Source organism: Sorghum bicolor, chromosome 9 (genome assembly GCF_000003195.3).
Source record: "Sorghum bicolor cultivar BTx623 chromosome 9, Sorghum_bicolor_NCBIv3, whole genome shotgun sequence".
NCBI lineage: Eukaryota > Viridiplantae > Streptophyta > Magnoliopsida > Poales > Poaceae > Sorghum > Sorghum bicolor.
The window spans coordinates 40,462,272-40,473,593 of record NC_012878.2 but is presented as its reverse complement, the minus strand read 5'-3'; the positions used below and the strand labels follow the sequence as shown (position 1 = coordinate 40,473,593).

Below are 11,322 nucleotides of genomic sequence, written 5' to 3'. Positions count from 1 at the left end.
CAGCGCATGCCAATACTTGGGCCCCGGTGCGCGATGCTCCCGCCCTTATGATTTTGTTTACCAAAATTTGCCGAAAGGGCACCATGTTTTGAGGAAGGCTCCTGACTGCCAACATTGTGGGGCCATGAGATTTGAAGGTGAATCACCAGGATTCTGTTGTCGAATGGGCAAGATAAAAGTCCATATCCCTGATGTACCTGATGAGTTGAAGAGGTTGTTCACAAGTCAGGTAGATATTGATGCAAAGTATTTTAGAAAACACATTCGGTACTTCAATTCACACTTCTCCTTCACAAGTCTCGGGGTTACACTGGACCGAAGATACTGCACTGCAGCGGGCACTGGCATATATACATTCCGTGTACATGGTGCCCTGTATCATCGTCTAGACCATTTAGTGCCAGGATCAAAAGGGCCACGCCACCTCCAACTCTACTTTTATGACACGGAACATGATGAGACATTGTCCCATAGAGTAAAAAGGTCACCTGATCTTGATATAAACATTGTAAGGAATGTGCTCAGGATACTACAAGAAGGAAACCCTTATGTCCAAACATTTAACAGGGTTGGTGCCATTCCAAATCTTGATGACTATGTAATTGAGCTCAACACTAATGTGACACCCGACCAACGAAGGTATGACATCCTCTCTATTAATTCTGTATTATTTTATGTTATTTGTGTTATTTCATTAATTGTTTCTTGCATATGTTTGTAAGGTATAATGCCCCTACTACCACACAAGTTGCTGCTATCTGGACCGATGGAAATGACCCTCAAAGATGCTTTGATAGGAGTGTCCTTGTATACCCCAGGGGAGAGAAGATGCGCTATATCAAACCATATCATGGTTGTTATGATGCGTTAGCATATCCTTTGTTAAGACCTAAAGGCGAAACTGGATGGAATAAGTTCATGCCGTACAATGACAGTCCCAAACAATCGACGTCTCCTACTGATTGTGAAGATTCAGTACAGCCACCACTAGGTATGGCAATAATTCATCATTTTTTCCCTACTGTTCGCAAAAATGATTTGTTTCCATATGCACGCAGGTGATGGTGAGATAGATGATGACATACAGCAACGTGATGACATAAATCGAGCTGCTGAAAATAGTAATAAATCATCAAGGTTTGTGACAGCTAGAGAATACTATTGCTTTATGATGCAAGTTAGAAAGGGTCTTTTTAACATCGTGTTATTTGGAGGGAGGCTTTTTCAACAATGGGCAGTCGACATGTATATCAAGATTGAGTCTATGAGGCTTGACTGGTATTCTAACCCTGCAAACCAGAAACTCATACGGGCTGAACTGTACCAAGTGAGTAAAATAAAATCTGTTAATATTTCATTAACCATTGATAATAGCTATTTCGCTGATTATGCAAACATATCTTGTGTGTGGCATAGGGCTTGGTAGATGTAATTACTTCTGGAGATACTAGAGCTTCAGAGGTTGGAAGGAGGGTTGTGCTCCCCCGTTCTTTTCCGGGTGGTGATCGTGATATGCAACAGAGATTTCTTAATGCAATGGCCATTGTCCAGCGTTTTGGAAAGCCAGATTACTTCATCACAATGACTTGCAACCCTTATTGGGAGGAGGTAACAAGCAATCTGGAACCAGAGCAGACACCACAGGACAGACCAGATTTGGTGTCAAGAGTGTACCGGGGCAAATTACGGCATCTCAAAGATTTATTGATAAAGCAGAAATATTTTGGTGAAGTTGCCGCATATGTGCATGTGACTGAGTTTCAGAAAAGGGGCTTGCCACATGAGCACATCCTGCTGATTATGAAAAAGGGATGCAAATTAACAAGCCCGGATGATTATGACAAGTACATCTCAGCAGAAATTCCCAATAAGGACAAGTACCCTGTGTTGCATAACCTGGTCATCAAGCATATGCTGCATGGACCATGTGGTGCCTTAAATATGAAGTGCCCGTGTATGATCGATAAAGCGTGTCGCTTCCGCTATCCTCGGCAATTCAACCCAGAAACGCAACAAGGCAAGGATTCTTATCCATTGTACAGGAGAAGAGATGATGGTCAGCGTGTCAAAATAAGAGGGGCTGAGTTGGACAACAGATGGGTTGTCCCATACAATCCTGGACTGCTTATGAGATATAACTGTCACATCAACGTCGAAGCATGTTCAAGCATCAAAGCCTGCAAGTATTTATTTAAATATGTATACAAAGGCCATGATTGTGCATCATTCTCGGTTGTTGATGCTGGGGTAATAAATGAGATACGTCAGTATAGGAATGCTAGGTATGTCACACCTCCGGAAGCTGTACACAGAATTTTTGGATTCCCTCTTTTTGGGGTAAACCCATCTGTTTTGCAGCTCCAGTGTCATCTGCCTAATATGCAGTCCGTTATCATTGATGAGACGAAGAGTTTAGAAGAAGTAGTGAACAATCCTAAATCTTCGATGACTACACTGACAGAATTTTTCACGGTTTGTCGGGAGGACAGTTTTGCTAGATCTTTATTGTACAGAGATATGCCAGAGCACTACCGGTGGATCAGTGGGAGGAAGATATGGCAAAGAAGAAAGCAAAAAGGACAGATTGGGCGGATAGTGTATGCAAACCCTTCTGAAGGCGAGAGGTATTATTTGAGGGTGCTTCTAAATCATGTTAGAGGTCCAACTTCATTCGAGGATTTGAAAACTGTAGCAGGGATCTTATGTTCTACTTTTAGAGAGTCATGTGAGAAAAGGGGACTCATAGAGACAGATAATACAATTGATGACTGCTTGGTTGAGGCAGCCACTTTTCAGATGCCGTATGCCCTCAGAAGGTTATTTGCTACGGTTTTGGTTCATTGTGAAGCCACCAGGATTTGTGCACTATGGGAGAAGCATAAAGAATCAATGGCTGAAGATTACAGTAGAAACCAGTGTAACTCAGAATTAGTAGAACAAATGGTGCTTAGAGATATTAGAGATTTGCTGCAATCCATGGGAAAAGATATAAAAAATTTTGATCTTCCAGAGCTGAGTGATGCAGGTAACAGTTTGTCACATCATTAGGTACATAAATATGGAAAAATATAAAATTATACTGATATCTGTTTTTTTCTTTGAAACAGCTGATTATTCCAATGACAAAATGAGGTTGGTTAGAGAAGAACTTTCGGTGGGGGTCGATCCAGAACATTTACAAATCAAAGGTAGTCTTAATAGGGAACAACTTGCTGGATTTCATGAGATTATGAATCATGTTCTGAACAAAAAAAGCCAGGTGTTCTTCGTTGATGGTCCAGGAGGAACAGGAAAGACGTTTCTGTACAAGGCACTTCTTGCTGCAGTGCGCTCTAAGGGACTGATAGCCATTGCAACTGCAACCTCCGGCATTGCAGCGTCAATATTGCCTGGAGGGCGCACGGCGCACTCAAGATTCAAAATTCCTATAAAAATTTCCAGCAATAGCACCTGCACCTTCAGTATACAAGATGAGACTGCAGAGTTACTCCGTAGGGCATCTCTGCTAATTTGGGATGAGGTTGCTATGACAAATCGTCTAGCTGTTGAGTGTCTCGATAGGTCACTGCAAGATGTTATGAAATGTAAGTTGCCATTTGGGGGAAAAGTCATGGTATTTGGTGGAGATTTTAGACAGGTTCTTCCAGTGGTGCCACGTGGGACAAGAGGTCAGGTGACAGATGCTACACTGCAGAGATCTTATTTGTGGGATAGTGTCCGAAAGATACGACTGACACGTAACATGAGGGCTCAATCAGACCCATGGTTCTCAGATTACCTCCTTCGAATTGGTAATGGAAATGAGGAGACTATTGCCAATGATTATGTTCAAATGCCAGAAGATACTGTGATTGGTTATACAGATGATGAAGATGACTGTCTAAACAAGCTAATCCAGCATGTGTTCCCATCACTTGAGGACAATGCAAAATCAACAGCTTATATGAGCTCACGTGCCATCCTTTCTACCAAAAATGAACATGTGGATCGGCTGAATGAGAAGATGATTGACAGGTTTCCAGGTGAGGAAAGAGTTTACCATAGCTTTGACTCTGTCGATGATGAGTCAAGAAATAACTACCCAATTGACTTCATAAACTCCATAACTCCAAATGGTCTTCCACCGCATGTCCTCAAAGTAAAAGTCAACTGCCCTGTGATCCTTCTCCGCAATCTTGATCCAAACAATGGATTATGCAATGGCACACGGTTGATGGTTAGAGCCTTCCAGGACAACGCAATTGATGCTGAAATTGTTGCTGGGCACCATGCAGGTAGAAGGGTGTTCCTACCTAGGATTCCAATGTCTCCGTCCGATGATATTTCTTTGCCTTTCAAGATGAAAAGGAAACAGTTCCCGATTCGCCTAAGTTTTGCAATGACCATAAACAAAGCGCAGGGGCAGACCATACCAAATGTTGGCATCTACCTTCCGGAACCTGTTTTCTCGCATGGACAGCTATATGTCGCTTTGTCGAGGGGAGTTTCAAGGCAAACAACCAGAATTTTATCAAAACCAAACAAGGAACTGGATTCAACAGGGAGGAGCACTAAAAATATTGTATGGAAAGATGTGTTGAACTGATTATGTGTGGTAAGTAATATACAACCATGAGAACTATCTGTCAACTAACTTGTTAAGAATAATTGGTACAGCTGGTTTATATATAGTAGATATAGAAAAAGCACCTGTACAACCATGCTGAGTTCTCATAGAGATAGAAAGATAGGTAGGAAGTACAGAGGCTGAATATGCATTCATATATGCTGAGTTAGTATAGATGCACTCATAAGAGTCTGCTCTCATAAAAAATTGGTCTAATTTCCTAGCAGGAGCACAGCGAGCTGAATGAGCAAGGTGTCAATTTTCAGTTTTCAAGTTGTGAAAATGGTAAGCATAATCAGAGTCCTTGAAGCTTGCCTAATTGCTGGTAGTGACTATTTTTTTTCCTAGCAGGAGCACAGCGAGCTGAATGAGCAAGGTGTCAATTTTCAGTTTTCAAGTTGTGAAAATGGTAAGCATAATCAGAGTCCTTGAAGCTTGCCTAATTGCTGGTAGTGACTATTTTTTTTCCTAGCAGGAGCACAGTGAGCTGAATGAGCAAGGTGTCAATTTTCAGTTTTCAAGTTGTGAAAATGGTAAGCATAATCAGAGTCCTTGAAGCTTGCCTAATTGCTGGTAGTGACTATACTTGAAAAATCTGAAAGTTCAAAAAGCTCAAAGTTACAATTGCTTCAAGGACTCTTTCTGTAATATACAGCTATCTGTCAACTAACCATGTAATTTCTGAGAATCAGAGTCCTTAAAGCTCGCCTAATTGCTGGTATAGTTACAAATTCCGGATTATAACATTGTTTTTTTCAGCAAGATACTAGACCTCTAATTGAACTAAACGCATACCTTATCTTTTGATGACTCCAAAATAAGCTCCAAACGTTCCAGTTTCTCTGACATAGCCTGAAAAATTCCTCTATCATGCAGGGTGCTTAGTGTCTCCTCAAGGCTGTCTACTGAAGGTGCGATGGTTGTGATGATGCAAGTCTTTGTTTTCCCCTGCAAAGAATGTTTCAACAATCTTGTTACCTTGCTATCCCTGCATATGAGTAGCAGACGCATATCAAATGCCTGAACAACTCAAGGAACAATCTGACATTGTTATTATCCCATCGGAAATTGTATTCCATACTTTAAGCAATGTTTTTTAACTGTTTGAATTGCTGGGATGTTTTTTTGGCTGATATCAATTGTTTTTTGTATTTTGGCAACACTATTTCATTTAGGAATATTAAGACTACAAGTGTTTGCCTGGTTACTTGTTCATTTTGTTTCCATGAATGCCAAGCATGGGAGAGAGTTACTTAATTATTCCTATGCTGAATTATCTTGAGTACTGAATTATCTCGAGTCTCTATTGATGGTCCAACAACAGGTTTCACCTGGTCTCTCATGTTAAAATGCTACGATGCAATGCTTGACCTGGATGGTCTTTCATTCTTGAGTTATTATCTTGGACCTTAACTAGCTTCCTTTAAAATATTTAAAATATATATATTATACAGTAGTGGAGATTTGATTTGGTACAACAATTTAAGGCCTGATCGTGGAAAGCAAATTGGTGAGCTTGCCACCAAGAAATTGATTTGGTGGAAATATTATAGACTCTGTACTACTGGTGGAAATCTACAGCTGAACTACTTCGTATAAATTATTTCTGCTCAACTTGATGCATTTTTTTGTCAAAAAAAAACTTGATGCATTTGACTGGGGAAATTTTGGATATCCAGCCTGAGCCTCTGATCGTGTTACTGGGAGACCAGCTAAACTCCTCTGCTCCCACGATAATTAATGGCTGTGAACACAGAGCCAAATGCATCAAGAGTATACCTCAGCTCCTGTGCCCATTAATACCTGTGAACTAAAGATCCCAACGCCATCAAGTCTTTTTCTTGGGAAATACAGCACCACTTCATCTCCCCCTGCTCATCTTATATATTAAACCAGACGCATACTCAGCTGGCTTCATCTCCCTCTCCTCTGTCTTCATCTCCCTCACATACTCATCTGTGCTGACGGGCCTGCATATGGAGATGATGAAGCTCGACGTTGCCGAGGTAGTAGGGCAGTGAGAGACCACGACCACCGCCACTGCGAGGTTCTCCGGCAAGCTGGACCGTGAAGAAGGTGATAAGTGCTGAGCTACGCAAGTAAACTGCTTCTGCATTAGTCATACTTGATTTGGCTGGTTGAGCCTCTTTTTTGCGCAGACTGGTGGCACCTGCTGGGCTCCTCCGCCATTGCCGCCCGCCGGCTGCATGAAGGAGCTCGTCATCTCCACCAGCTCCCTCCACCACATGTTGAATTGTTGCTGCATCCAAGAGCACTAGGGCTGATTGCACAGCCGGCAGGTACTCGACTACCATTACTAATGGTTTACTTGAATATTTTTTATCATATATGATGCTTAATAACAAGACATATATGCCCGGTGATTATTTCATTTGCATGACGTCTACCAAAAAGTAAAAATAATACAATGAAGTCTGAGAAGCTATGATCATCCATTTATGTGACATTTAAATTCACATGAGTGGAGACAATATAAATAGTTGATTGCCATCTCAATTTTCTTTTGGCATTTTACTAAGTTTCTATGCAGTTTCATACGGCAATTGTTTGTCCATTCAGAACTCAAGTCACCATGGAAATAGAAGGGGAGGAACGAAAGGTCATTATTGTCGATTCTGAACATCCTTTGCTCCAAGTTGTGGGAGACAACAATTGCTCTAAAGCTAATCTCACCCAACAAAAGGGTAAACACTGCAATCTAATTTATAAAAAAGTATTGTTAGTGTCAAAAAAAGAAAACTCATGTTTGTGTTGCTTACACATCAAGTGGCCATGACTATAGAAGAACAAGAAGTGAAGGTTGTTGTTCGCAATGTTGGAGAAGAAAAAGAGATGCAGCCATCATTCCAGTCACAACATACTGAAGCAATTGTTGTGTCGGGCACTGGATCACTTCAAGTGGCAGCCAAAGCTGAAGTCACACAAGACACTGGTAACCATTGCTATAAATATTACGAACCATTGTTAGTGTCAAGCAAAAACTCATGCTTCGGTAATATTTTTACAGAAAAAGAAGTTGCCATGGAGAAAGTACAGGCACACATACCTCAAGAAAATGAGCTGCAGAGAGTTGAGGTGGGCAGTGACTATATTTCCAGCTCAATTCAAGTGCCAGACGAAGCGAATGCCACACAACCAAAGGGTAAGTATTTGTTATCGGTATTATAGACTATTGTTACTGTAAAAAAACTCATGTTTTCGTGAAATAAAATTGCTTATGAATCAAGTTTTCATATATATAGAAGAACATGAAGTGAACACTGACAGCGTTGGAGAAGAATGTGAGTTGCAGCCATCCCAGTCACCTCATAAGAAACAAAAAAAATCACACACATGTCAAGTTCAGCCCGATGGAGTTCTAGCGGACAGCGGATCAGTTCAAGTGGAAGCCCAAACTCATGACATACAACAAAAAAATGGTAAGGTTATATGAATTACAAATTGTACTATTATTGTTGAGAAGAAAACTTATGTTTGAGTAAGATGCTTACAGATCAAGTTGGCATGGATATAGAAGAAGAGGAAGTGAAGGTCGTTGGTGTTGGCAATTTGGAAGAAAACGTTCAGTTTATGACACTTCTTAGAATGACACAACATAATAAACCAAAGAAATTACATATAGCTCAAGTTAAGCCTCAGGGTAAGTAATTACATATTCTTCTCTTACTGCATTGCCTCTCTTTATTTTGCTCAGTGACTTATATGAAAAATATAATATTTGTTGTAGATTACATGTGCACCGAAGAAGATTATCCTCTACTTGAATACCTGAAATTAGAACCTGAGGACAAAGTATTGGTGAACATCGACGGTGCATGGCTAAAAAGAAAAGATATGGAATGCATGTTTAATGATAATATGCAATTTGATGATAATGTAAGTACATTTTCATACTTTTAATTATTGATATTTAAATCTGCCCTATATGATCTACTTACTGTACTCTTTCTTATATAGGTTTTAAGTGCATATATTCACTGTATCAGGGATGAAAAGCATCTACTTCGTAGAGAAGGTGGTGTGGTCTTTTTAGAAAATACATTTATTTGCAGCCTACTTGAACGTGATGGTGACCCTACGGTGACATTATCTTATAAGACAGACAACATTACGGAAAGGGTGCAAAACTATTTAAAAGCTGACATGGTGAAATTTAATTCTATCATTTATTTGATATAATTGGAGTATTCCTTTATATATTGATGGCCAGTACTTAAAATGTGAATGTTTCTTGTAGGTTTTCCTTCCAATAAATATAAAAAAATGCCACTGGTACCTAGCAGTTGTTTGTGGTCAACTAGAAGAGGTACATGTACTCGATTCGTTGGGACTAATGTTTTCAGGCCGTACAGAGCTCAAGATTGTAGTGAGTAATTATGCCTTTTTGACATCTTTTCTTATTATATTGCTATTAATCCTGAAAAATAATACAAATTATCATAACAGTTAAAAGGACTAGAAAGACAAATAAAATGTGCATTGGAGCATGATAGAAACCTTGACCGAGGCAAGTGGAAGAATCTAGATGTCTCAACATGGAGTATTATTGAGAAGATCCAAGAGCCAATGCAAAAAGATGGGTAATTAATGCGATGCAACCTGTAAATGCAACCTGTAAATGCCACGAGACTTGTATTATGTTTGATATTTTTAATTATTAATGTACAGAATATCGTGCGGTCTATGGATGGTAAACTTTATGGAATATTGGACGGGATCTTCCCTCTCTGATGAAGTAACTCAGGTAGTTCATATATGATGCATATTTAGTTATATATATCATTTACGCGTGTGGTCGAGGATTTTAATATTATAAAACTTAATCCTTATAACTACTTTGCAGGATGATATCAATAATTTTAGGTTTAAGCTACCTGCTATATTGTGGGATTCTACATCAAACATTAGGAATGTACACCGAGAACTCAAACAACCAAGTGCAGGCGAAGATAGTCCAAGTGATGTTGAAATTATTGATATTACGACCGATGTGCCTAAACCATCTACCAGAATATTCATGAACAGAGAGGAATTGTTGCATCGGGTGAGCACATACATATGGTCGATTGATAATCAAGAGTGGTTAGAGTAAGTTTTTTTTTCTTTTTAATTGGTCGATTGATAATAATAATAAAAGATGTGATCAACTATTTCTTTATTTAATCGTCGTCTTTTGTATTCTTAGCAAAGAATGGGTCCTGAGCACCACACCATATCCGATCTCTATAAGTCTCAGGACAATCAGAGATATTTTAGATAAAAGCAAACCCATGGATAGTGGATGCTTCAATATGGCTGTTCGGACGGTAGCATGCAACGAAGCTAGGTTTATTATAGAAGAAGACAAATGGTGCTTCATGGATCTCAAGTTCTGTGTAAGTTCATATAGTTGTTCAGTTGTTGTGTGTAATTAATTGAATATACTAATTTTGCAAAAAAAAACTGAGCAGGATATAGCTCAGATTGGACGAGATACACGGTGTCGTGACGAGATAAACTACGAAGAGCTAGCAGGATTGTTTGAATGTTGGACCCCGTGCTACTATATTAAAGACTGCAGCACTGTAAGATAATATATATACATATATTGTTTTAAAAAAAGTTAAAATACTTAATTTTTGCACTTATATGGTGCTCATTTACAGGTTCTATTGCCATATCATCGAGATAGGCTCTATATTTTATTCATAATAGATATGAGGAAGAAAATAGTGTACATTATGGACCCGCTTGCTCCTAAACTAAAGTACACAGGCACTGATAGATGTAGTCCATATCTAACTACATTACATGATATTGCCTATCATTTCAACCATGCCATGAAATTGGCAAATGCTACATGGAACATTGATATTTCTGAGTGGCATCCTGAAGTTCCAACATGGACTCCAAAAAATTATTCCTGGTAAATATAACTTATTGTTACATCTTTCTCATCAAATAGTAATGTCATTTAGCTACCATAAATAAACACTTGCTCTTCTCCAGGAAAGTGTCCGGCTTCCTTGTATACAGTTATTTAAAAGAGTGGGACGGGAATAGATTGTTTGTCCACCCTGTAAGCATATAAACTATATATCCTCTATGTAATTTTATAGAGTGCATAGCAAATTAATAAGTTAACTTACTATCTGCCATTCACAGGGTGGAGGTTCGCTGAGGACGGAATGTTTGGTGGACATTCTACAGAGTAATCAAAATGAACGTGCAAACATTATCCCTGAAGAGCTTCGAGATCTACTTAAGCAATTAGGAACTTATTTGTAGTATAAATATATGAGACATAGCTTTATTATTCCTTCTTATTCATGAGTGTATTTTGGACTTTATTAATTATCATACGCAATTGTCTGAGACTATAAACTATAAAAAATATATCGTTGTTTCATTGAAAGCAGTTGTTTTTATTAATTATATCTCTAAAATAAAACCGTAGCAACGCACGGGCACTATACTAGTATAGATAGAGTTCAACGAGACCGGAACTTTGTACTAAATTAATTAAATTAAATAAATAATTAAACTAAATACAACTTCAAAAGGAATGGACCACTATCGAAGGTTTCAGCGAAGGAGCGACTGGCCTCCCCGAGTTTGCTTCGGCGCCAAGTCTCCAGATCCTTCGACGCAAAGCCGCACCTGCGGTCCAGCGCACGCCTTACGTCACCTCGCCCCCTCTCTGCTCACCCCAATGC

The 11,322-nt window shown here is 39.3% G+C and overlaps 1 protein-coding gene across 1 annotated transcript; it reads left to right on the top strand.

Annotated features, from left to right (window-relative positions):
- Positions 50-10,995, top strand: LOC8061322. The gene is made up of 18 exons (XM_021447751.1): positions 50-639; positions 723-991; positions 1,059-1,327; positions 1,417-3,025; positions 7,635-7,769; positions 7,870-8,046; positions 8,121-8,267; positions 8,355-8,503; positions 8,585-8,773; positions 8,865-8,933; positions 9,074-9,207; positions 9,296-9,371; positions 9,471-9,715; positions 9,813-10,002; positions 10,078-10,191; positions 10,273-10,532; positions 10,616-10,685; positions 10,772-10,995. Exons 1-18 carry the CDS (start codon positions 125-127, stop codon positions 10,892-10,894), a joined length of 4,740 nt encoding a protein of 1,579 aa, XP_021303426.1. The 5' UTR covers positions 50-124; the 3' UTR covers positions 10,895-10,995.

Coding starts and splice junctions, on each gene's coding strand:
- LOC8061322 (XM_021447751.1), top strand. CDS start 125: ATGAGATTTGAAGGTGAATCACCAGGATTCTGTTGTCGAATGGGCAAG. Junction 9,208..9,295: donor GAGCCAATGCAAAAAGATGG/GTAATTAATGCG, acceptor ATTAATGTACAG/AATATCGTGCGGTCTATGGA. Junction 10,192..10,272: donor ATATTAAAGACTGCAGCACT/GTAAGATAATAT, acceptor GCTCATTTACAG/GTTCTATTGCCATATCATCG.